Here is a 27,775-nt window from a genome sequence, read left to right on the forward strand (position 1 = left end):
AATTCAAAAGAAACGCTTAAAATATGTAGAACATTTTTTATTTTATTTTTTAAAGAAGGGGGATGTAATATTCATATGTGTCAGCATACTGAATTGTAATTGGATGCATTCTACCGTCGTATCATACTGCGCTATGATTGGTTAAGACCACCCAGGTGGTGAGGTCATCTTCAGATGATCATGGCCGGAGACACATGAACATGCCAGTTATAGCTAGCTAATAAAGAGGTACGTTTAGGAAGATCCTGTCGTGCTGCATTTTATTATTTTGTACAAAGCATACAAAACAAGACAACATCATACATAGCCATATTGAAGACAGCATTCGTACAGGGTTACGACACTTTGAACAACAAGGATGCATTCTAGGGTTCATCACAGATCGCTAACATGATGTAAGAACGAGGTGGGCTTCTAGCATAAAGTTTTATTTAGTTACACATGATGCCAATGATGACACAAACAGTGTATCAATAATGAATCCAACATAGCAGAAATTGTAGGGGGGAAAAAATCCAGCATATTTGTAATTAGAAGCTTATAACACCAAAGAACAATGTATATTATCATACATCAGTCAACCTTTTATTTTCAGAGCACTTGCAAGAATTTAAGACATGGAAATGGTGCAACAGTACCTCCTAGTGGTTGCTTACAGGTAGTATTTACTTAAATAGAAAATAGGGATTTTTGGGATGATTTTTCTTCTACACTTGATGGCCCTACATTTGTTCACATGGTTTATCACAAAGCAATGTTTTATGTGCATAAAATCATTGCATCCTCTTTTGAGTTAGCACCTCAAAGCTTTGCATCAAAGTCCTCGTCTGTGAAACTGGAATAAGGCCCAGTTAAATCAGTTATGTCTGACAATATAACACACATGAAAATTTAAAAAGGCACAGTCTTCTTTTTCAGCTAGCTTTTCAACTTGTTTCTTTCTCTGTACTGATATTGTTGTGCAGATAATACAAAGAACTGGTGTCAACATGATCCTGTTGAAACGCTTGTGAATCAGATATTACTGTTTGGCTTACAGGCAATTCACCATTGCTTTACAGTGGATCGTTATGTCTGTTGTACACATTCAGTTTGTTGGGCCACAGGACAGGCAGTCATCAGATTTTCTCCACATAGTTCCCAGGGAAGAGTCCCTCCTTGCCACGAAACCTGCCCCTCCACCAGCCTGATGCATCTACAAGGGAAAGGTAACCTAGCGGTTAAGAGCGTTGGGCCAGTAACCGAAAGGTCGCTGGTTCGAATCCCCAAGCTGACTAGGTGAGAAATCTGTCGATGTGGCCTTGAGCAAAGCATTTAACCCTAACTGCTCCTGTAAATCGCTCTGGATTAGAGCGTCTGCTAAATGACTAAAATTTCAAATGTAAAAAAAAAAATGAAAACAGAGAGATGAACAGCTGTGGACTACATACACATTACAGCCTAATGCCTCATCCAATTCAGGTCTGAGCATGAATTGATGCTGTGTGCTTATTCATGATCAGCACTTCAAGCATTACAGCAGTGGTGTACTAGTGCCAAGCGTCAAACACCTCAGTGTAGGTGCTCTAGTCTCCTCTTTCTTCCCCTTTCCTTTGTTCAGAATGGACACAGTTTCTTTTTTCACAAATAAACAATCGAGTACTATTCTATTCCCTCCATACGTGTACCTTACCTTCATTGAGCAGGTCGATGACATCATTGACGTCGAAGCTGAGCTCGTCTGTGTCCTGGCCAGCGTACTGGTACAACGCCCGGCAACGCGGGCCCATGGGGCGGGGCTTGGCCTTGGGCCGGCTGGACGGGGCCGGGGGCGGCCGCTGGCTGCTGATACTCCTCTTCCTCTGCATTCTGAAGAGAGATAGAAAGGGATGAGATATACAGGGAGAGAGAGATGAGAGCTCAACTTCTATCCTAGATATACAGAGAGAGAGAGATGAGAGCTCAACTTCTATCCTAGATATACAGGGAGAGAGAGATGAGAGCTCAACTTCTATCCTTCACTGCAGATAGTATATTTTTGTGAATTCCCACTGTATGCTCAGTTTATTCAGCTCACCCAGACACGCCCTGGTCAGGCACGTTGAGGAAGTCCAGGTTCCCCTGTTGAGTCTGAGTCTGGGCCGCGCCTCGTCTGGTATTCTGGGAGCCCAGTTTGGGGAGGGCAGCGCTGGGGGGGCGATTCTGTTTCTGGGAGGTGTAGGTGTGCTCTGACTGCTGGGGCGGTGGAGCACCTCTACCTCTGGGTGCACCATTCTGGGACCCTAGTCAAAGAAGAGGAACAGAGATACAAGGTAAACACAAGACAGACATACAGTATATCCATTCATACACTAATACCTCAACATAATTATCATGGTGGTGGTACACAGTTCATAGTAAGAAATACAAGTCCATGTTCATGGAGTGAGGCTTGCTGATGACGTAGGAACATGGCTGAACAGAATAATGAGTTTACCTCTGCTGGGAGGCTGACTCCTGCCGCCTGCACGGATCTGTAGCGCTCCCTTCTTGGTGGGCTCTGACAAAATAAACATGGAGAGTTTCAAAGGATGACATATTAAGATGAATAGGATATGTTATACCAAGTCAGCCTTAGTATTCTATAGATCTACATGTCCATCTGTATCTACAGTATGTCTCTCTCTTTTCTCCTTCTGTATGTGCTTCTCTCTCTTCCTGTTACTCACTGGAGGTCTTGGGCAGGCCGTCTCCCACGGTGATGGTGAGGGTCTTTCCAGCTGGTCTGATCTCTGCCAGGTCCCCCTGTCCCTTCTGGAACACCACAACACGGGTGCCCCCTCCGCCCCAGCCCTCCTTCTTCACCCTAAACTCCAGCCTACAGAGAGCCACAACAGCGGACATGAATGATATAGTCATTTTACTAGATGCTTTTATCCAAAGTTAATCCAATCCACTAAACTATGGAGTCATATAGCAAGGATGTCGCTATCCAGTATGTGTGTAGTAATACCTGTCATTGAAGGAGAGAGGCAGCTTGTTCTTGGTCACCTCTTCATAGCGCTTACAGAGCAGGCTGAGGAACTCAGTCTTGAAGTTGGACTCCAGCAGACTGTCATACTGAGTCTCATGCACGATGAAGAAATCATCCTGTCTCATACTACAGAGAGTGGGAGAAATATATAAATGGAGAGTTTTAAGGGATTGGCTTTGGTAGAAGACAAAAAGAAGTGTCACACCCACACAGTAGGGTGATATAATAGCACAAAGGGAGTTTTAACAGATCCTGTGTTATCAGTTCCTGTTTATCATTAACCACTTTAACCACAAAAACTCCCAATGACACTGCCTGTAAATTACATCACACTGCACTGTTATACGCTATTCTAAGTTTAGCAGTGAGAAAAATCCTTTACCTGAGAGAGACAGAGTGGATACTCTCAAACTCCAGCTTCCGTTTTAACACCTCCTTTATCTGTCCCTTCTCTGGCCCCTTCTTCACCTTCTCTCTGCCTATCAGGTAGATGCCCTTGGGAGACAGAATCAGGTCCCTCTTGATGGACTGGAGAGAGAGAATAGGAGGGGGAGAGAATGAGAGAGAGTAAGTGGATATAAATGGAAGAAGGAAGAAGTTAACCCCATGCTGTGCTGTTAACCCAGACATTGGCTCTGTTTTCCTCAGCGCTCTGTGGGGGAGGAAGGGGTATGCGCACCTTGAACCTGCGGTCAAACTTGTTGACAGAATCTGCGAAGTCAATTCGCTCCCTCTTGGCCAGGAACTGTCTGAGCTCAGGCCTCTGCTCCAGTCCCAGGTAGTCTCCTACAAAGTTCCTGTTGATGCTGTTCCTCCTCCGCTCCTTAGAGTTGTACAGGATGTCTGAGGCTGGGGACAACATAGGAGAGAGAGTTCCTGGGAATGTTAAGGAAGACCCTCTGAGGGCATATTCATTGCTGTATCATTTATGTATAATCATTTTTCTTTCTTGTTCCATCCCCACACACCTCTCCAGGATCATTGACACACTCACCATCCTCCCTCATCTGTTCATATTTCCGCCTGGCGATGTACTTCCTCCAGGCCTTCTGGATGGTCCTGGCGAACGTGTCGAATTTCCTCTCCCTCATCTCCTCCAATAGGAAGAGCTAGAGGAGACGGAGGGGAGAGGGGAGAGGGAATGCTTAGATCAAATACATTACTTTTTTTTTCTGGGGGATGGATCAGCTTAAAATTGCAGATAGATTGTATCTTCTATCAATGTAATTGTCTGCATCACTTCCAATCCCCCATGTTTTTTATATATATACTCCCCTTTATTACTTTTCAACCCCGCCATCCTTTCCCTACTTGGAGTAAATTAGTGAACAACAATGCCCAGGCCTCTACTTCCGGCCTATACTTACTATCTACACCAGGGGTGTCAAACTCATTTTAGCTCAGGGGCCACATGGAGGAAAATCTATTCCCAAGTGGGCCGGACCGGAAAAATCATGGTATATATAACTTAAAAACAACAACTTCAGATTGTTTTCTTTGTTTTAATACGATCAACATACAACATAAAGCTGGAGCCTGAGGACAGTGTGTCCAAAATAGTACAAGCACAACATCACTATTAATCATAAAACACGTCAAGTTTATTTGAAAATTCTAAAGAAAAAGAACACACAAACACACAATGCCTCAGTGATTAACAGAACTGTTTCACAGATCACAGAACTATATCAGTGTGTCATTTCTCAGGCAGAAATGTAGATAAAAATAATAAAATCCTGTTCCCCAAACAAGTGCAAGAACCACAGAGTCAAGAATAGGTTAAATATACAAATAAAATAAAATAAATTAAAAACAATAGCACATCAACATAAAAACATATAAACATAAAGCTGGAGCCTGAGGACAGTGTCCAAAAGCACAACATCACTATTAATCATAAAACACCTCAAGTTATTTGAAAGTTCTGAGGACAAAGAACACACAAACACACAATGCCTCAGTGATTAACAGAACTGTTTCACAGATCACAGAACTATATCAGGGTGTCATTTCTCAGGCAGAAATGTAGATAAAAAGAATGAAATCCTGTTCCCCAAACAAGTGCAAGAACCACAGAGTCAAGAATAGGTTAAATATACAAATAAAATAAAATCAATTAAAAACAATAGCACATCAACATAAAAACATATAAACATAAAGCTGGAGCCTGAGGACAGTGTCCAAAAGCACAACATCACTATTAATCATAAAACACCTCAAGTTATATGAAAGTTCTGAGGACAAAGAACACACAAACACACAATGCCTCAGTGATTCACAGAAGTATATCACAGATCACAGAACTATATCAGGGTGTCATTTCTCAGGCAGAAATGTAGATAAAAATAATGAAATCCTGTTCCACAAACAAGTGCAAGAACCACAGAGTCAAGAATAGGTTAAATATACAAATAAAATAAAATCAATTAAAAACAATAGCACATCAACATAAAAACATATAAACATAAATCTGAAAGCGTTGCTCAAACTCCCGTAACAGTCCCGTTATTTTATCTTTGAACCGCTTCATACATTTACATTACATTTTAGTCATTTAGCAGACGCTCTTATCCAGAGCGACTTACAGTTAGTGAATGCATACATGTTTTTTTTTGTTTTTTTATACTGGCCCCCCGTGGGAAACGAACCCACATCCCTGCCGGCCAAACCCTCCCCTACCTCGGACGACGCTGGACCAATTGTGCGCCGCCCATGGGTCTCCCGGTCGTGGCCGGCTGCGACAGAGCCTGGACACGAACCAGGATCTCTAGTGGCACAGCTAGCACTGCGATGCAGTGCCTTAGACCACTGCGCCACTCGGGAGTCATGACACACAGAGAGCCATGTATTTAGAGAGTCGGGACATTGAGGTTCCTGCATTATGATGATTTACATGACACTAGAAAATATGGCAGCCATGATAGCACCCCATTAACATTACATGGCAGTCTTACGTCAGATAGAGCGACGATTCCGCCTGCACTGGTCCCTGTTGAGGGACGAGCGTCGCGTAGGAGTGACGCCACCTTTCTTGTTACTGCTCTAATTAAGTTGGTAACTAGTTTAGAATAGCAATAAGGCACCTCAGGGTTTGTGGTATATGGACAACATACCACAGCCAAGGGCCGTATCCAGGCACTCTGCGTTGCGCATAAGAACAGCCCTTATCCGTGGTATATTGGCCATATATGTCTGCCACATGTTGGGTCGCGCACACATTTTTCAGACAGGGGAAGTGAGCTGCATCACCACCGGCAAGTTGCGTCTCCCACAATGACAGCTTCAACTTGAAAGAACGTATGCTGTCATAATACTGCGTGACAACTTTGTTGCGCCCTTGCAGCTGTTTGTTCAAGTTATTCAGGTGCTCTGTAACATCTACCATAAATGCAAGGTCCTGCATCCATTCTGCGGAATGAAATTCTAACACTGGTTTGCCCTTTTCTTCCATGAACTGTTCAATTTCTTCTCGTAAATCAAAGAAACGCCTCAGCACAGCACCTCGGCTTAACCATCTTACCTCAGTGTGGTATGGCAGGCCATAGATGTGGTCTTTCTCTCTGAGAAGGCTGTCAAACTGACAGTGATTCAGGCTTCTGGATAGGATGAAATTAACAGTTTGGATGACCACCTTCATGACGTTATCCATCTTTAATGACTTGCAACACAAAGCCTCCTGGTGCAAAATACAGTGAAAAGTAAAAAAATCACATCCTCCATTTGCAGATTGCACTTTCTCTCTGAACTTTGTCACAACGCCTGCTTTTTTCCCGATCATTGAGGGCGCACCATCTGTAGCCAGGCTGACAGCGCAGGACCAGTCCACTCCGACCCTGTCCAGCGCGCCGACGAGTGCGGTAAAAATATCAGCTGCTGTCGTTGTATCTGTCATCGGCACCAACTCCACGAACTCCTCGGTGACGGTCAATGTGTCATCAACTCCGCGGATGAAAATGGCCAGTTGTGCAACATCTGTAATGTCCGTGCTTTCATCAATTGCAACCGAAAACGCAATAAATGACTTTACTTTTTGCTTCAACTGGCTGTCCAAATCCACTGAAAGATCCACTGAAAGATGTTTCTTGTCAGGCTGATATTTGCAAAAGCCTGCCGCTTTTCAGGGCACACAATCTCCGCTGCCTTCATCATGCATGTTTTTACAAATTCACCCTCAATAAATGGTTTTGAAGCCACTGCGATTTCATTAGCAATGAGGTAGCTAGCTTTCACTGCAGCGTCACTGATGTCTCGGCTGTGAGTAAACACAGACTGCTGTTTCTTCAGACCCACCAACAGTTCATTCACCTTCTCTCTTCTCCGCTGTCCTTGAAAGTTGTCATATTTGTCGGCATGAAGACTCACATAGTGGCGATGGTAATAAATATCGCGGGCAAAACAAAGTAGCTCATTGGCTGCACGTGCTTGACCTACTTGCTCTGCCCCGGTATAAACAGTTTGCTTGCTTAACACAATTGCTATTGCGCCATCCAGTGGACGCAATTGGAACAGCAGTTTATTTAATAGAAAAATTGCAGTGCATTTTTATACTTGACCTTTTTTTTTTTTTTTTTTTTTTTTTTTATCATCTCGCGGGCCGGATTAAACCCGTTTGCGGGCCTGATCCGTCCCGCAGGCCGGACGTTTGACACCCCTGATCTACACCTTATGGACACAGTTAATTTTACAATAATTCTATTATATATATATATTATTATTTTTTTGCTCCTGAACTTCTTCTACTCTCAACCTCTCCGATCATTTTCATGATGTCCATCCGGTTTGCTTCTATATGCCATATCTTTCTAACTGTGCTCTTTTCCAAAAGCTCCCAACATACAACCTATCTACTTGTTATGGACACAGTATGCTTACATTATTAGCGATCTTTGTTATTATTTGTTCTTATTTGTTATTAGTCTCATCCTGTCACGATCGTTTACGGACGAGAAGGACCAAGGCGCAGCGTGATATGCATTCATATTTATTTACAGCTAAACACACAACAAAACAACAAACAAAACGTGAAGTCCAAGGTAGCATACAAACAACATACCTTACACGGAACAAGATCCCACAACCCACTAGTGCCAACAGGCTACCTAAGTATGGTCCCCAATCAGAGACAACGAGCTACAGCTGCCTCTGATTGGGAACCACCCTGGCCAACATAGATCTAAACGATCTAGAAACTAAACATAGAAAACACAACATAGAAACTACACACCCTGGCTCAACATTTAAGAGTCCCCAGAGCCAGGGCGTGACAGTACCCCCCCCCCCCCCCCCCCCCCAAAGGTGCGGACTCCGACCGAGCAACCTAAACATAACAGGGTAGGGGCCGGGTGGGCCGGCTCCGGGCGTGACCACCACCTATTATCCGCCTCCCTGTTGCGCCCCTGGTCTGGTCTGGAACCGCTGACTGGAGCTGGACCCGACGACGGTGGATCGAACTGCTCTGGCTCCGGAGTGGAGCCGCTGACCGGAGCTGGATCAGGCACCGGTGGAGCGGACTGCTCTGGCTCCGGAGTGGAGCCGCTGACCGGAGCTGGACTGGACCCCGGTGGAGCGGATTGCTCTGGCTCCGGAGTGGAGCAGCTGACCGGTGCCGGACCAGGCACCGGTGGAACAGGCACGGGCCGTGCCGGACTGGACACACGCACCACTGGCTTGGTGCGGGGAGTAGGAACGGGCCGGACCTGGCTGGCGACGCGCAACACTGACTTGGTGCGAGGGACAGGAACGGGCCGAACCGTACTGGGAACACACACCACTGGCTTAGTGCGGGAAGCAGGAACGGGCCGGACCGGACTGGCGACACGCACCACTTGATTGGTGCGAGGAGCGGGACTGGGTTCCTTCATTAACCCCCGCTCCTTCTGCTGCCTAACCAGCTCCTCTCGCCGTGCCTCTACACTTTCCTTCTGCTCCCTCTGAACCAATGACCCCCCTAATCTGGTGGCCTCCTCTGCTAAACAGCGGAACCGCTCTATCGCGGCCTCCTGCTGCCTCGTCGTCCACGGCGTGAGCCCCCCCCCTAAATGTTTTGGGGGATTGTCTCTAAACCTTTCTATTCTCATTGCTTCTACAGATTGTGAATTAAAAATAAACATTTTTGCTAAAAGTATTATTATATTATTGATCGATTGACTATGACTTTTCAGATCACCCAGTAATGCTATCTGCAAGGTTAGCTCCAGGTAAATATTGCAATCCTTTAGCCATTCCTGGACCTGTGTCCAAAAACAAGCTACAAATGGACAGAACCAAAACAAATGATCTAATGATTCTGTCTCTTCACAGCAAAATCTGCAGAGCTGGGAAGATTGTATCCCCCATATAAATAACATTCTATTGGTAGCAAGAATTTTATATAATAATTTAAATTAAAAGATTCTAATTTTTGAATCCAGTGTCGTTTTGCGTGTCAGTTCATAAACACTATGCCATGGGATCGGTACGTCAAAAATCTCTTCCCAACTATTTTGCGATCTATATGGGACGGCTGTCAATCCTTTGGTCCTTAAGTGAAACTGATATACTTTTTTATTTATCACAGTTTTATGTTCTTTAATGCAAGGCCGACAGACAAGTTCCTTACTTTCTCCCCCTTCCACTTTCCTCTTCCACTTTTGCGGTAAGGCTGCAATTATTTGGTTGTAATTTTGGGTAGAGCAGACATTTCCATATGTTTTTGTTAGCTGCATGTGCGACATAACTCCACCAGTCCTACCGATGATATCATTTACGAAGATTATACCTTTTTTAAACATTCTGTCAAAAAATAAAGGTTTTTTGTCAATTAGTATATTTGAATTTAACCACAATATTTGTTGCATTATTTGTTCTGTCGTTTCTGGAGGATTAAATTGAAATTGCAACCAACTTTCTATGGCTTGTTTTAGAAATAGTGATATTTGGGAGATGATTTCCTTTTCAAATAACTGCAAATGAGTTGTTGTAATCTGAATAAAGGGGAAAAGGCCTTTCTTGAACATTGGGTGAGACAATCTTACTAATTTGCTTGAGAACCAGTTCGGATTTAAGTATAACTTTTGTATGACTGAAGCTTTTAGTGATAGGTCTAATGCTTTAATATTTAATCATTTCTGTCCTCCGAATTCATATTCATTATATAAATATGCCCTTTTAATTTTGTCTGGCTTGCCGTTCCAAATAAAATTGAATATTTTTTTCTCATATAATTTAAAAAACTGTTCTCTAGGCGTAGGCAAGACCATAAACAAATAGGTGAACTGGGATAATACTAAAGAGTTAATCAGGGTGATTTTTCCACAAATTGACAGGTATTTTCCTTTCCATGGTAGTAAGATCTTATCTATTTTTGCTAACTTTCTATTAAAATGTATTGAAGTGAGATCATTTATTTCCTTTGGGATATGTATTCCGAGTACATTTTATTGGTAAACTACATGGTAATGTAAAATTTTTATTTTTTAGTGATCCAATACATAATATAGTACATTTGTCATAATTTGGTTGTAATCCAGAGAGGTTAGAAAATGTATCTAGATCCTCTATGAGGCTGTGGAGGGATTCTATTTGTGGATTTAAAAGAAAACATGAATCATCAGCGTACAATGACACCTTTGTTTTTAAGCCCTGGATTTCTAATCCTCTGATATTATTATTGGATCTGATTTTAATAGCTAACATCTCGATGGCCACAATAGATATGCCGATAGTGGACAACCTTGTTTCACTCCTCTTGACAGTTTAAAACTTTCTGAGAAATAGCCATTATTTACTATTTTACACCTAGGGTTACTATACATGATATTGACCCATTTTATAAGAGATTCTCCAAAATTGAAATGATCCAGGCATTTATATATAAACCCCAGTCGAACTTTATCAAATGCCTTTTCGAAGTCTGCTATGAATATGAATTTCCCATATTTTCCATAGTGTTCTATTGTTTCCAATACTTGCCTTATATTATATCCAATGTATCTTCCATGTAAAAAACCTGTCTGATTAGAATGAATAATATCCGACAATACCTTTTTAATTCTATGCGCTATACATTTTGCTAGAATTTTTGCATCACAACACTGAAGTGTAAGGGGCTTCAAATACATTACTTTGCAGTGTATAGATGAATACCTCACACCTTTTAATACAGTTCATGTATTCACCCTTAAACCGGGAAGTCCCATTGAGAAACAGCACTTTTCCCAGGGAGAACTATGTTGGTCCCTACCGACTCTGGGGCCTTGACGAAGACCTTGGAGCGTCCCATCTGGTACTGGTCTGTGTCCATGTTGACAGAGCGGAGGAGATGCAGGACCCCTTGCTGCTCTCCCCCCCGCCAGCACGGCCACGTCTCCGCCGTCAGGATGGCATACCTGCAGGCCAAACACAGTGAGTCAGGCACTGGGTAGAGCATACAGTACACCCTCCATCCCCCCACACATACTGAGAGGACACCCAGCAGACACTGAAGGACACCCAGCAGACACTGAAGGACACCCAGCAGACAATGAAGGACACCCAGCAGACACTGAAGGACACCCAGCAGACACTGAGAGGACACCCAGCAGACACTGAAGGACACCCAGCAGACACTGAAGGACACCCAGCAGACACTGAAGGACACCCAGCGGACACTGAAGGACACACACCTAAGAGTAAGTAAGACTCACCTCTGTAGGAACTTATTGAAGACTCTGCGGTAGGCGTAGCCGGCTCGACGTACACGGATATTCTCCCGCAGCCCAAGGTACTCCACCTGGTGCTTGGCCCTAAATACACACACACACACACACACACACACACACACACACACACACACACACACACACACACACACACACACAGGTTCAATATCCTCTATGTTCTAATGTTCCAAACTAGAGCATTATAGCTCCCTGCTGAATTCCCTAAATGTTCTGCTATTGTATATGATGTCTGTTAGGGGGTGTTATAGGGACACACCGACTCTCTTCCCAGTCCTTGGGTCTCTTAGTCTCGTTGGGTTTGATACATCGGATATAGTGGGGGGTGCACTTCATTAACGTGTTCACCAGATCATTGGCTTGTTTCTGCAGAGAGAACATAAGAGAGGGATGTACCACCACGTACTAATAACCTCAAACTCAACCACTGAACCATAGTGCTGGTAGTAGAGTGGGGACTGTTACCTTGATCTTAGAGCTAGCAGTGGTGGGCCTGCTCTTCTTGTCTGTGTTGAGGTTTTCAGGGAAGAGGCTGCGGATGAAGGCACTATGGGGACAAGATTGAGGACCATATTGAATTGCTTTTCACATTAAGTTAGGCTTGCAAGCATTTTAGCTAGGTAGCCTATGAAAACAAAAACTAAAAGTGTACTGAATGACAGAGCCATAGACCTTTTTGCCAACATGAAAGAGAGGAGGATGGCATTGGGGTTCAACTTTTTGTTTTTCCACTTGCGTGAGCAAGCACACACACAAACACACAGAAATCAGTGCCATGGACAGCCACATGATATTTAGCAACATCGATTGGGACTAAATTGTTTTTGGTATCTTTAAGTTTGTTTTCAGTGTATTAAACTAAGCCTTGTTGATTTGATGATGTTTAAGTTGAAATGGTGCTGGAATAGTGGAGGCGGTGCTCCTGTTGTCTTTGTGCTGACTTGCGGTAACTCTGTGGTTCTAAATCAGTAGTAAACTGTCAAAAACATGAACTTGCTTGACCATACTGCAGGTCATATAACTGTCTGTTACATGCAATATTTGCTTTGTGGACTTTACCGGACAGATGTTGCTCTCCGGTTTTGTGATTAAACAAACGTATGTGTAGTTGAATTTATTCCGCCACTGTGTGACTGTTGTCTTTTTGTTGTCACAGCGTTATTGTATATCACTGTGGCGTATGAACGAATGGGTTGTAGTCCCGTGTAGCTCAGTTGGTAGAGCATGGCGTTTGCAACTCCAGGGTTGTGGGTTCGTTTCCCACGGGGGACCAGTATGAAAAATAAAAATGTATGCACTCACTAACTGTAAGTCGCTCTGGATAAGAGCATCTGCTAAATGACTAAAATGTTAAATGTTATAGAGCAAACAATGCAAATATCAAATATCTAGCTAGATAAAAACTAAAAGCTTCCAGCAAAGTTCGGCACTCTCAGTTCTGAGTTCCGACACTTGTCAGATGGTAGTGTAACATCAGTAGTGCTTCGAAAACTGTGTCGGAGCTCCGGTATCAATCATCCCGTCATTAGGGAGCAATAATAAATATTCTGTTACATTAACATTTTAGTCATTTAGCAGATGCTCTTATCCAGAGCAACTTACAGTTAGTGAGTGCATACATACTTTTTTTACTTTTCATACTGGCCCCCCATGGAAATCGAACCCACAACCCTGGCGTTGCAAACGCCATGCTCTACCAACCGAGCTACATCCCTGCCGGCCATTCCCTCCCCTACCCTGGACGACGCTGGGCCAATTGTGCGCCGCCCCATGGGTCTCCTGGTCGCGGCCGGCTATGACAGAGCCTGGATTCGAACCAGGATCTCTAGTGGCACAGCTAGCACTGCGATGCAGTGCCTTAGACCACTGCGCCACTTGGGAGAAGAAGTTGCAATCTTCAGTTGGCTCCTCTTTCCTATATTCCTAAAATTATTAATGTGATATAATGCTTATGTCATTGAGAATGTATGAGCAGTTGAAATTTGGCCATAGAATCAATGACCAAAAAATGTTGTATTTTCAACGTCTGGAAAATATGTCTTTTTGACATCCAGAAAATACGTTGTTTTCATCTTTCATTCAGCACCTAAAATGCACCTGATTTCAACGTCAGAAAAATACATATTTTTAACGTCTGGAAAATATGTATTTTCAACGTGCAGATAATGTGTTTTCAATGTCCGGAAAATATGTATTTTCGACGTCCATAAATTGTACTTTCGACGTGAATAAAATATGTATTTTCACCTTTCGTTCAGCACATAAAATGAACCTGACGTCAAATAGGTTTTGCTTACTGGGATCTGTCTGTTAAGGTAAAGATGGAGGTATACATACTGTTCGCTGCTCTGCATGAGTTCAATAAGGTCAGTAAAAAGCACATCCCGGTTTCTCTCACAGAAGCCGTTTATTTCGTAGGAGACCTGAGGTGACAGATAATACATAATGTGTCAACCTTAAAATCCACACCAACCTTCACACCTCACCCACATCTACCCACATGAAGTGTTTACTTAAATCAGTTTTGAGTTTAGAACTCTTGTCTTCTCCTGGTACTCACCTTGCCTGCGTAGTGGTGGATGACGAAGCCAGAGTTCCAGCTGTTAAAGTGTTCGTGTGTGCCCACCGCCGCAGAGAGCTTCTGGAGCAGGGTGCCGTCTGCCCCCTCACCCTTGGCATGCATGGTGGCACACACATCATCCAGCACGCTCATGATGCCTGGCGGGTTCTGGGGGGGAGAGGGATTGTTAGAAATGTAGAGTGGTAGCCACAAACATAATATACAGTCACATCCGAAATGATTGGCACCATTGATAAAGTTTAGCAAAAAAGACTGTATCAAATTAATAACACAGATACTGAGCGACAGTGAGCTCCAAAAGTTTTGGGACAGTGACAATTTTGTTGTTTTGGCTCTGTACTTCAGCACTTTGGATTTGAAATGATACAGTGACTATGAGGTTAAAGTGCAGACTGTCAGCTTTAATTTGAGGGTATTTCCATCCATATCGGGTGAACCGTTTAGAAATTACAGCACTTTTTGTACATAGTCCCCCCAGTTTAGGAGACCAAAAGTATTGGGACAAATTCACTTATGTGTATTAAAGTACAGTACCAGTCAGGGTTTTTCTTTATTTTTACTATTTTCTACATTGTAGAATAATAGTGAAGACAAAACTATGAAATAACACATATGGAATCATGTAGTAACCAAAAAAGTGTCAAACAAATCAAAACATATGTTATATTTGAGATTCTTCAAAGTAGCCACCCTTTGCCTTGATGACAGCTTTGCACACTCTTGGCATTCTCTCAACCAGCTTCATGAGGTAGTCACCTGGAATGCATTTCAATTAACAGGTGTGCCTTGTTAAAAGTTAATTTGTGGAATTTCTTTCCTTCTTAATGCATTTGAGCCAATCAGTTGTGTTGTGACAAGGTAGGGGTGGTATATAATAATAATAATAATAATAATAATAATATGCCATTTAGCAGACGCTATATAGAAGATAGCCCTATTTGGTAAAAGACCAAGTCCATATTATTGCAAGGACCGCTCAAATAAGCAAAGAGAAACGACAGTCCGTTATTACTTTAAGACATGAAGGTCAGTCAATCCGGAGAACTTCAAGAACTTTGAACGTTTCTTCAAGTGCAGTCGCAAAAACCATCGAGCGCTATGATGCAACTGGCTCTCATGAGGACTGCCACAGGAAAGGAAGACCCAGAGTTACTTCTGCTGCAGAGGACAAGTTCATTAGAGTTACCAGTCTCATAAATTGCAGCCCAAATAAATGCTTCACAGAGTTCAAGTAACAGACACATCTCAACATCAACTGTTCAGAGGAGACTGCGTGAATCAGGCCTTCATGGTCAAATTGCTGCAAAGAAACCACTACTAAAGGACACCAATAAGAAGAAGAGACTTGCTTGGGCCAAGAAACACGAGCAATGGACATTAGACCGGTGGAAATCTGTCCTTTGGTCTGATGAGTCCAGATTAGAGATTTTTGGTTCCAACCACCGTGTCTTTGTGAGACGCAGAGTAGGTGAACGGATGATTTCCGCATGTGTGGTTCCCACCGTGAAGCATGGATGAGGAGGTGTGATGGTGTGGGGGTGCTTTGCTGGTGACACTGTCTGTGATTTATTTAGAATTCAAGGCACACTTAACCAGCATGGCTACCACAGCATTCTGCAACGATACGCCATCCCATCTGGTTTGCGCTTAGTGGGACTATTCAACAGGACAATGACCCAACACACCTCCAGGCTGTGTAAGGGCTATTTGACCAAGAAGGAGAGTGATGGAGTGCTGCATCAGATGACCTGGCCTCCACAATCACCCGACCTCAACCCAATTGAGATGGTTTGGGATGAGTTGGACTGCAAAGTGAAGGAAAAGCAGCCAACAAGTGCTCAGCATATGTGGGAACTCTTTCAAGACTGTTGGAAAAGCATTCCAAGTGAAGCTGGTTGAGAGAATGCAAAGAGTGTGCAAAGCTGTCATCAAGGCAAAGGGTGGCTACTTTGACGAATCTCAAATATAAAATATATTTTGATTTGTTTAACACTTTTTGGGTTACTACATGATTCCATATGTGTTATTTCATAGTTTTGATGTCTTCACTATTATTCTACAATGTAGAAAATAGTAAAAATAAAGAAAAACCCTTGAATGAATAGGTGTGTCCAAACTTTTGACTGGTAGTGTAGTCAAAGGTTTAGTATTTCGTCCCATATTCCTACTCTACAAACTTGTTGGATGCATTTGCTGTTTGTTTTGGTTGTGTTTCAGATGATTTTGTGCCCAATAGAAATGAATGAATGGTAAATAATGTATTGTGTCATTTTGGAGTCACTTTTATTGTAAATAAGAATAAAATATGTTTCTAAACACTTCTACATTAATGTGGATGCTACCATGATTACACATAGTCCTGAATGAATTGTGAATAATGATGAATGAGAAAGTTACAGACGCACAAATGTCATACCCCCAAGACATGCTAACCTCTCACCATTACAATAACAGTGGAGGTTAGCATTTTTTTGGGGGGGGTATGATATTTGTGCATCTGTAACTTTCTCACTCATCACTATTCACGATTAATTCAAGACTTACACTGTGTAATTAGCCCCAGAGATACTAGCCCCAAAGATAGGCTATGCAAAGTCATACCAACTTTGCCACTGTCACACACCAGCCGGCTGAAGCTAATTGGCAAATAATTAGGCTAACTCTTACCACCTGCAAACACACACAAGAGACACCCACACCCTGAAACTAACTCACGTTTGAATTCAGTCATGGCCGCTAGCATTTCTTAATTAAGCAAGTTTAAAACAGGAGGTCAAATCAGGAAGTGTAGATGCCCTTTAAAGCTGCAATATGTAATTTATTTGGCGACTTGACCAAATAACATATAAATATGTGTTATAGATCTGTCATTCGCATTAAAAGCAAGTCTAGGAAGTGGTAGATCTGTTCTATGTGCGCTATTTTTATGCTTCCCGTTCTTAAGTTTTGTTTATGCGTCTTATACTTTTGGTTTTGTACACCAGCTTCAAACAGCTAAAAACAAAATAATTTTGGTTATGGAACGGATATTTGACAGCGGTTTAGATGGTACAATGATTATCTACACTATACTTGTTTGTATTGTCACAAACTGAAATTAGGCAAACAATTAGAATTTTAGCAACCAGGAAATGGAGGAACGATTTATGCATACTGCATCTTTAAGGAACTGTATTGTAGCCTTTTGTGGCTTTCCCTGGGGTATAAAAATGAGGTAACACGCATGCAAAATCCATTTGTCATCCATCACCATGGGGAAAGGCAAAGAATTCACTAATGAAAAGAGACAAATGGCTGTTGACTTTCATAAATCAGCCAATGGGTACAAAAAACCCACAGAAAACCGAATACACCACTTAACACTATTAGGGCAACAATGGAGAAGTTTAAAACCACTGGAACAGTGGTAAACTTACCTGGTAGAAGACCCAAGTGTATCTTGTCCCCACGCACAGTGAGGAAGATCGTTCCGGAGGCAAAGAAAAGTCTGAGGGCCACAGTTGTAGAATTACAGAACTTGGTCGCATCTTGGGGTCACCAAGTCTCCAAATCTACAATTAGACGCCACCTCCATGCCAATAGGCTATTTGGAAGGGTTGCCATAAAAAAGCCTATATTGAGAGCAACCAACAAATGTAAACGGATTGAGTTTGCTAAATTGCATTGGCATTTGGATTGGAACCGGGTGCTATGCTCAGATGAGACGAAAATAGAGCTCTTTGGCACGCACACCAGTGGTGGGTTAGGCCTCGAAAGAAGGATGCATATGCAGAAAAGAATGTCATACCTACTGTAAAATATGCTGGTGGATCTTTGATGTTATGGAGATCATGAACTCTACCAAGTACCAGGACATTTTAGCGAAAAACCTGGTTGCCTCGGCCAGGAGGCTGAAACTTGGCCGCAATTGGATCTTCCAGCAAGACAATGATCCCAAGCAACATCAAAATCCACAAAGAAATTGTTAATTGAACACAAAATCAACATTTTGCAAAGGCCATCTCAGTCTATGGACTTGAAACCCACTGAAAACCTGTGGTTTGAATTGAAGAGGGCAGTCCATAAGCACAGACCGAAAGATATAAAGGATCTGGAAAGATTCTGTGTGGAGGAATGGTCTAAGAGCCCTCCCGATGTGATCTTCAAACTAATAAAACATGGTAGAAAAAAGCTAAGTGCCGTTATCCTCGTAAAGGGTAGGTTTGCACAAAGTATTGAAAACAGGGGTGGCAATAATTTTGACACCCATCTTTAAAAAAAAATGGTATTACTTGTTAAACACAATATATTTCTCTGACCAATTGTATTAGTATAAAATAATAATATTTTCACAATATACGTAATATTTGTATTATTTATTTGATAGTCTTTTTTGCTCATCTTTATCAAGGGTGCCAATACTTTTTGGATGTGACTGTAGATACATTTGAGGAAATTACATTGAGATATTGTGTCATTTTGAGCTTACCAACTTATTCTCGATGAGGTCACACACAACCTTGTTGTTGAAATACTCAATTGGTGTCCATTTGATTCCTTCCTGAACATACTCTTCCTGGGAGAAACATAGAGAGATAGACAATGCCAATATAACTATTAAACAACATCCAAGACACCTCTTAAAGAAATGTAAAGTGTTGATGTTTGAGAGTGGTTTGTACCTGTTCAGCCTTCAGTGTCAGCTCAATAAATATCTGCTGTAGCTTCTCGTTGACAAAGTTGATGCAGAACTGCTCAAACCCATTCCTCTGTCAGAAAGCACACATCCAGGTTAAAGAGAATGTTACAACATATTATCATCATAGCTATGTCTTGTCTCGTTATCCAATCAGAGATGTACATTTCTATGTATTTAATATACGATTTACCTGGAATATCTCAAAGCCATATATGTCAAGAACTCCGATGCTGTATTCTTCATGAGGTTTCTGTATGGCTTTGTTTATGGCCTGGTATGAGGATAATTAATTAGTATGAAACGGACATGTCATTACTGTATTTATGTCTGTGTGTGTATCATTGCAGTTTATAGTAGATGTCCCTAACCTCCACCAGGTAGTCAAAGAGTCGTGTGTAGAGGGCCTTAGCCAGGGCGTCGCGGGTGTAGGTGGATTGTTCCTGGTTGAGCGTCACATCGATGGATTCAGACTTTCCACCCCACTTCGAGTCCATCTTTCTGCTGGTCAGTTTGTCTTGCAGACGCGTTGGGTCAACGCCCAGCAGATAGGCAGGGAAGGCAAGCACTGGAAGGGAGAAAATACAAACAGGACAAATCCCCAATTTTTTCCATCTTCACTGGGTGTTGCATTTATGAATGTATTATGCATGTTTGCGCTCCCATGTCTCCCACTCACAGTCAGTGCTCTCCACCTGGCCATAGTTGCCTGCCTCTATGAAGCTGATGTTTCCAAGGTGCAGGATTCCTGCTATGATCTGCAGCGCCTGAGCCTGGTGGGCCTCTGGGATCCCAATCACATGCATGGCTTCCTGTGGACAAAATACAACAGAGAGGCATTACTCCTGGTCCTAACAACACACAACAACATCTAGAACTGGGACTGAGGGAATATGATGGAAGAATACGCAATAGAACAGTATATTTTGCAAATTATAAGCCTGTATTACAAATATAAACCGGAAGTGTCAATTTGCTCCCAGTGCTTCTGTGAAAAATGTGTATTCTATGTTTTAAGCCCTGATGGAGTAAAGTACCATTGTCTCCTGAAAGTCCTTGCTGTCGTTGGTTCCGTCCACTTTGTATGTCCCTGACTGGTTCAGGTAGTAGTAGTATTCTGGAGTCATGATGCCCAGGCCTTCTTTCTGCTGGAGGTTGGCTCCCTCTATTAGCTAAATACAACAGTTCAGATAAATACAACTGAAAGTTACAGCACATTAATTACACGTCAACAATTCACACCCAGTTATGAAATACTACAGAACCGTTAATGTGCTCAAGGGTGAGAAGGTCATTCACCTTCTCACCCAGTTGTATGAAAGGCCAGTAGGAGGTGATGGGTAGATAGTGAGAGAGTCATTGTGGGTAGCTGTGTCACTGCTGGCCTAGCTCAGGGCCTGACTGACCTGGTAGTAGACGTGGAAGTTCCTCTCGTTCTCATTCTGGCTCACCACCCTCGACTTCTCAAGGAGGAAGTTGGAGATTTTACCACCGTCCGGCTCTCCTCCTCTGCTAAACTGGATCTCAAAGTACTTACCCTGTTAGATCAGAACACACACACAAAAACATATCACTCAAATTATGACTTGAGGGTTCTGGTTTGGAGTGGGGATATAGCCCTAGTATGGACTGGTGAAATGAGAGCACCAGAGCAGTGACACAAGCTCCTCAAAGTTGTGGTAAACTCCCTAAAAATATATTTGTATGTAAATAACATAAACGTGTAGGAAGGATATTTAGCCTTTAAAGGGAAAATCCACTCAAAAACTATCTTTTAGTATTTTTTTCATTAGTCCACTGCATTTTGCATCATCATGATTATGTGGCTGGTGACACTTTGCTTCTTGAAAGTCCAATATCTTAAGAACTTGACTGCTGACATGCTAAACATTTGGGACTGTATCAACAGTAGACGAATGAAAACAATACCAAAATATGTTTTTTTGAGTGGATTCTCCTTTTAAGCAACCACTGATGGGTAAATTGTTGGTTACATTACTTTACTACACAGCTCTTTGATCTCATTGTGTTGCTCTTCCATAATAGAGGCCTGCAGTACATACAGCAGAGCACCTCAGAGGCAGGAAACACCAGAGGTGACAGGCACTCAGTTACAAAGGCTGTACTGTTGCATGTGGATGTGGCTAGGAACTGACGATAACGTCTCAGGGTCTCAGCAATAGGGAAAGGGGCGAGGGTGAAAGGTGACTGTTGCATACTGCTGCTGTGGGTATATAGTCTGCAGAATGCAGATCATCTCTGGTAGAGCACAGGAAAAACAACAACCTCTGTGCACAGTGTATTGGCTATAAGAATAGATAGCACGTGACTAACAGACCCGTTAGAGTTCCAAACAAATAGTTGCAGAAATGAACAGTTTACAGTATCAGTCTTACTTTGATAGGCCACATACAGTGTCTAGAGAAGAGGAGGAGGAACAAGATGAGGAGGATAGAAAGAGAAATAAGGGGAAAAGGAAGGTTGATTGCTGTACGTGTCACTCACAAAGCGGCTGGAGTTGTTGTTGCGGACAGTCTTGGCGTTGCCGAAGGCCTCCAGCAGAGGATTAGACTGGAGGATGATGTCCTTCACATGCTGAAAGACACATAGGGAGAAACATCACGACACAGCAGTTCAGAGTCTCCTTCACAGTCATTAGTAATGGCAATGCTAATAGTTGTTTTTTTAATGGTAATGGAAATGGTAATATTGTAATACCTGCACTTTATCACCTCCTCCTGATACTTTGGAGATGTAACCCATAATGTACTTTGCAGCCACAGTCTTCCCAGCTCCACTCTCCCCGCTGGCACAACACACACATAACACACAGACATATTAGGGGCAATGTCAATCACTTTGTGTGAAGCTTTCTGGAAAGGTGAACTATGGCTACACATGAAATTCATAGTTTATTTCCGGTATAAAGGAAATTAAACACTGATTCTTTGGTTCTTTGGTTCTTCGGTAGTTTTGAGAAAAACAGTGAAAGTTGGCCTCGGTGAGCTTGGGTGGAATGACACACATGAGAAGGCCTAAGGCAATGTTTCCCAACCCTGATCCTCGAGTACCCCCAACATTTTTATTGTAACCATGGACAAGCACACCTGATTCAACTTGTCAATTAATCATCAAGCCCTCAATGAGTTGAATGAGGTGTGTTTGTCCAGGGCTACAACAAAACTGTGTACTGTTGGGGGTACTCGAGAACCAGGGTTGGGAAACACTGGCCTAAGGTGTGTAAGACGGAGGCACAGAGAAGCACTAGGCCTACATCCTGCCTGCCAGAAGAAAGAGAAAGCAGACTTTATTAATAAAATGTGAGACTGTTATAATGACACACCTGATAATAACACACTGGTTCTCCTGATCGATCATCATGTTCCTGTACATGTTATCAGTCAGGGCGTAGATGTGGGGAGGGTTTTCTGGGCCTTGAGAGAGAGAGAGAGAGAGAGAGAGAGAGAGAGAGAGAGAGAGAGAGAGAGAGAGAGAGAGAGAGAGAGAGAGAGAGAGAGAGAGAGAGAGAGAGAGAGAGAGAGAGAGAGAGAGAGAGAGAGAGAGAGAGAGAGAGAGAGAGAGAGAGAGAGAGAGAGAGAGAGAGAGAGAGAGAGAGAGAGAGAGAGAGAGAGAGAGAGAGAGAGAGAGGAATCTATACTGAACAATATAAACGCAACATGTAAAGTGTTGCTCCCATGTTTCATGAGCTGAAATAAAACATTCCCAAAATTTTCCATACGCACAAAAAGCTTATTTCTCTCAAATGTTGTGCACACATTTCATTTACTAAGGTAAACAAGGAAATTAATGGGCATATAAATGCCAAAGTAATCATTGAACAATAGGATGGTTTACTCACAGCCCCTTGGTAGAGTTCAATTTCCCGGTCAGTGAAATAGGGCATCTGTTTGAATGGGTTCACTGATATCAACACAGAGCCAATATAGGTCTGCACATGACTGTTACGGAATAGGGAGGGTGTTTCTGGTGAAATCATGTAATATTGAAACAATCACATTGAAATTGTTGATGATGATGTCAACCTTTCAAAAATATAAATATAAATATTTTTTCACACAAAGTATGACGTAAGTGCCAAATGTGCAGTGTACCAAAAATAGGGAAGTTTGCTGTTGAGTCATGCTGTGAATTCAAAAGAGGAACAGTGTAGTCCTGTTATTGCATACATACATGTGTGAAGATGTGTGGTAGGGGGATGACTGAGGCAAGGATGGTATGTTTGTTATTGTGTTGTTGCTAACGTGTCAATAGGAGCATCATCTATTGTCACCTATGATACAGAATGGAAGGACCAATGCTATGGGCCAGTGATATGACCTCAGTGATCTTTAATCTGAAATCTCTCTACATGGTATAAAGTCCTTTATAAGATGTTTTGTTTGTGTGCAGGTGTACATGTTTGTGTGTGAGTGTGTGTGCATGTAAGTGTGTGCCTATATATATATACAGTGGGGAAAAAAAGTATTTAGTCAGCCACCAATTGTGCAAGTTCTCCCACTTAAAAAGATGAGAGAGGCCTGTAATTTTCATCATAGGTACACGTCAACTATGACAGACAAATTGATTAAAACAATTCCAGAAAATCACATTGTAGGATTTTTTATGAATTTATTTTCAAATTATGGTGGAAAATGAGTATTTGGTCACCTACAAACAAGCAATATTTCTGGCTCTCACAGACCTGTAACTTCTTCTTTAAGAGGCTCCTCTGTCCTCCACTCGTTACCTGTATTAATGGCACCTGTTTGAACTTGTTATCAGTATAAAAGACACCTGTCCACAACCTCAAACAGTCACACTCCAAACTCCACTATGGCCAAGACCAAAGAGCTGTCAAAGGACACCAGAAAAATTTTTTGTAGACCTGCACCAGGCTGGGAAGACTGAATCTGCAATAGGTAAGCAGCTTGGTTTGAAGAAATCAACTGTGGGAACAATTATTAGGAAATGGAAGACATACAAGACCACTGATAATCTCCCTCGATCTGGGGCTCCACGCAAGATCTCACCCCGTGGGGTCAAAATGATCACAAGAACGGTGAGCAAAAATCCCAGAACCACATGGGGGGACCTAGTGAATGACCTGCAGAGAGCTGGGACCAAAGTAACAAAGCCTACCATCAGTAACACACTACGCCGCCAGGGACTCAAATCCTGCAGTGCCAGACGTGTCCCCCTGCTTAAGCCAGTACATGTCCAGGCCCGTCTGAAGTTTGCTAGAGTGCATTTGGATGATCCAGAAGAGGATTGGGAGAATGTCATATGGTCAGATGAAACCAAAATAGAACTTTTGGGTAAAAACTCAACTCGTCGTGTTTGGAGGACAAAGAATGCTGAGTTGCATCCAAAGAACACCATACCTACTGTGAAGCATGGGGGTGGAAACATCATGCTTTGGGGCTGTTTTTCTGCAAAGGGACCAGGACGACTGATCCGTGTAAAGGAAAGAATGAATGGGGCCATGTATCGTGAGATTTTGAGTGAAAACCTCCTTCCATCAGCAAGGGCATTGAAGATGAAACGTGGCTGGGTCTTTCAGCATGACAATGATCCCAAACACACCGCCCGGGCAACGAAGGAGTGGCTTCGTAAGAAGCATTTCAAGGTCCTGGAGTGGCCTAGCCAGTCTCCAGATCTCAACCCCATAGAAAATCTTTGGAGGGAGTTGAATGTCTGTGTTGCCCAGCGACAGCCCCAAAACATCACTGCTCTAGAGGAGATCTGCATGGAGGAATGGGCCAAAATACCAGCAACAGTGTGTGAAAACCTTGTGAAGACTTACAGAAAACATTTGACCTGTGTCATTGCCAACAAAGGGTATATAACAAAGTATTGAGAAACTTTTGTTATTGACCAAATACTTATTTTCCACCATAATTTGCAAATAAATTCATTAAAAATCCTACAATGTGATTTTCTGGATTTTTTTCTCATGTTGTCTGTCATAGTTGACGTGTACCTATGATGAAAATTACAGGCCTCTCTCATCTTTTTAAGTGGGAGAACTTGCACAATTGGTGGCTGACTAAATACTTTTTTTCCCCACTGTATATCAGTCTGAGAGAGTGTGTGTCTTCACAGTGTACTTCCCCGCCTATTTTTAACTTTCACTGAAGAGACATTTAAAGAATCAAGAACAGAGACATTAGAATACCCAACTCTTCACAGGAAAAATTGTTTTTGTGAGACTTGATAAAGGAACTCTCTAACAAACAATCAAATAGGATACAAAGATGAAGTCATCCATGAATCTCTTCTTCAAATTTTCCACAATGGCATCTTCGCTGATCTTGGACAGCAGCACCATGTCGTCCACACCGCTCTGCTTGACATTCTGACTCTGCCAGTGGTACTTACTGCCCTGCAGGAGAGCACGGTTAGGGTTAGGGAATGCACATCATTTTGTTTGTATTTAAGGTAGAGTGAAAAGCAGAGGTAGATCTGTAGAGGACCTAGTTCTTACTGAATGTGAGCTACAGTACATTATGAGAGGGTATCTACAAACAGGAGAAGGCAGGGTATAGAAAACCAGAGGAAGCATAGGCCTACTGTAATTGGAAGGCACATGCACCAGCAGACAACAGAGAGAAGTTTCTCAGCAGCAGGGTCTCTCTGTGTGTAACCGTGTCATTAAGAATGTGACTAACTGTGGTTATCCGTACAGGAAGCTGAGGAAAGTTACCAGGCAACGAGCAGTAGATGAGGTGAGCGTATGCCAATTTGGCCATCGCTGTAAAGTACTGCTTCCCACTCTGATCTACCAGAGTGATAACCAGTAGTTATGGTATCTGTTGAATATAGATGCCACCGATAGGAGTCTGTGGAATGGGAGGGCGCTCAGTTTAAAGTACACCATTAGGCCATGGTTTGCCAATTAAAGGACTACCTTTACATGTTCTACTCTCAACCCATGCCCACAATATGATGATCACTTTCACCACATAGTGCAGAGAGCTTCCTGACTTCCCCATCACCACAGTTGAGGTGGCCCAGGTTGGGCCAAAGATGTTGTATTACACTGGATGATATGGTCTTAGCCTTGTCTGGGTTCCCAACACCGGTTTGATTTGATGTGTGGTGGAACCTGAAAGTAGGTTACTGTGGTCTGAGTTACAACTGTCAACCAGCTGCTGATAACTTTGGTATTCTAATACATCTGTATATTTCAACACAAGTGAGTCAGTCAACTCTCTGGCTAATCAATCAATGATATTCAATTATCAGTAAGATAACATGTACAGTAGATACTGTAAGAAAACCAGCAGTCCTCGGGGGTGGTAATTCCTCGGGGGTGGTTGTTCACACTTTTCATGTGAACAACCTGACTTATAAGGCTGTATGTTTGGCACACATATCACACCACATCCATAAATAATCTGCTCGGCTCGAAAACAGCCGGGTAAAACCACAATTCTGACTGTACTCATTTCTTTCTCGCTCTCTCACTCTCCCACATCACCAGCATGGGACTGACACCTTGTTTTTACATACATACTGATGTGACTGTTGATCAAGTGATATGTTAAAATTGGCCCACTTTCTGCTGTGTAGTGTCAGACCTGAGAGATGTTTTGTGTTACTACTGTATTCCATTCATCATCACTGTGACTACTGTCAGCCTGTTGCAGAGAAAGTCATGACAAGGCATCAAAAATCTATCTATCAATGAAAACGGTCTTAATGTAAGCTTAATGTAAATTTGGCTAATTCCGTTATCTTTGAAATTCTGTGTTTGCATATCCAGTTAGGGGCAGGATCTGTGCTTGGGAGTGTGAGGAGGAAGTATTGTGATAGAAACCACAGGCCCCTCTGTCTCTCTCTCAGGGCTGCTGCACTTCCCTTCTCATGCCTCGCCAGTGCATCTTGAGAAACCCTCTCAGCTTTGCAACACGCCACTGCTGCAGTCCCTCCTTACATCCCTGCCGTTAGAACTTACCCAGCTCCTAAGGAACAATAGACACGTCTACTGCTCCTTTTTACATTTGATTGGACAGTTTTGAATGCTTTTGATCAATGCTGCCGTACCTACATGTATTTTTTCTCTCATGTCTTGTTAAAGTCATGAGAATCCAATCTCTGATCATGAAAAAAACAACAATTGTAGCAGCAGCAGAGAAGCACACACTCTTACCACAAAATGTGAGGTTATATATCCCTCTAGTGTAGGAACGCTCACTAAAACCTGAGTGGACACTAGCAGGGCTTGTCAGTCAAAAGAGGAAAGGACAGCATCTTCTCCATTTAAGGAGTTCCATTCTCTACTACTTAACGTCCACTACCTACTGTTCTGCAGCACTTTGTTGTATGATAGTTGTTGAAAAGAGCGATAGAACACAGCAGTTATCTATTTTCCTTTCATCATCTTGGCATATCTTTAGCATTTCACATTACTTCCATTTATTGTGTAGGAGGAAGAATGGAACAGGTTTAAATCTCAGTCAGACACCATTGAACATTACTGTGCTTCACCATCGGTTCAAAGTCAGCAGTTGCCAGGCTTCAAAGTGCCAGCTTCAGGGCAGAATGTGAGACTTCACTGTACAGCTGTGTCAAGTGACCTCAATTTAACATATAAGGCCATGTTCTTCAGTAAGTCTGTGAGAGACATGAAACCTCAGTGTATAGATGGAGAGAATAGACAAGCCCTAGTGAGGAGAGTCTGCATCAGTGTGTGAGGTGGAGGTGTGTTACCATTGTGCCAGCGGTGGGTGTGCCCCTCTCGTCCTGCGGTCCTGCCTCAGCTGTCCAAAGTCTAGAGTGTGTGTGTGTGTCGGTAATCCCACACTAGCCCTTCACAGCACGGCCATCAC

General features: G+C 42.6%; 1 protein-coding gene across 1 annotated transcript; it reads right to left on the minus strand.

The window, feature by feature from the left end:
- Positions 1 to 246: 246 nt before the first annotated feature.
- Positions 247 to 27,775, minus strand: LOC311148919 (unconventional myosin-If-like). Its single transcript, XM_084185944.1, has 28 exons — positions 27,657 to 27,775; positions 25,195 to 25,326; positions 22,800 to 22,893; positions 22,288 to 22,378; positions 21,663 to 21,750; positions 21,450 to 21,539; positions 20,351 to 20,482; positions 19,982 to 20,116; positions 19,624 to 19,756; positions 19,316 to 19,512; positions 19,138 to 19,218; positions 18,931 to 19,017; positions 18,738 to 18,824; positions 14,249 to 14,416; positions 14,026 to 14,111; positions 12,154 to 12,235; positions 11,948 to 12,054; positions 11,656 to 11,754; positions 11,214 to 11,358; positions 3,987 to 4,101; positions 3,672 to 3,841; positions 3,375 to 3,520; positions 2,972 to 3,118; positions 2,688 to 2,836; positions 2,456 to 2,518; positions 2,057 to 2,261; positions 1,673 to 1,848; positions 247 to 1,195 (listed from the first exon to the last, which is right to left on the minus strand). The coding sequence occupies exons 1-28, from the start codon at positions 27,657 to 27,659 to the stop codon at positions 1,119 to 1,121; spliced, it is 3,285 nt and encodes a 1,094-aa protein (XP_084042070.1). The 5' UTR covers positions 27,660 to 27,775; the 3' UTR covers positions 247 to 1,118.

This window comes from Coregonus lavaretus (genome assembly GCF_964263955.1).
Source record: "Coregonus lavaretus genome assembly, chromosome: 21".
NCBI lineage: Eukaryota > Metazoa > Chordata > Actinopteri > Salmoniformes > Salmonidae > Coregonus > Coregonus lavaretus.

Excerpts from the sequence above, each read along its gene's own strand:
- LOC311148919 (XM_084185944.1), bottom strand. Across the intron at positions 19,513-19,623 it reads CCAGGTGGAGAGCACTGACT|TGCTTGCCTTCCCTGCCTAT; the intron begins GTGAGTGGGAGA and ends TCTCCCTTCCAG. Across the intron at positions 19,219-19,315 it reads TCTTTGACTACCTGGTGGAG|GCCATAAACAAAGCCATACA; the intron begins GTTAGGGACATC and ends TCCTCATACCAG.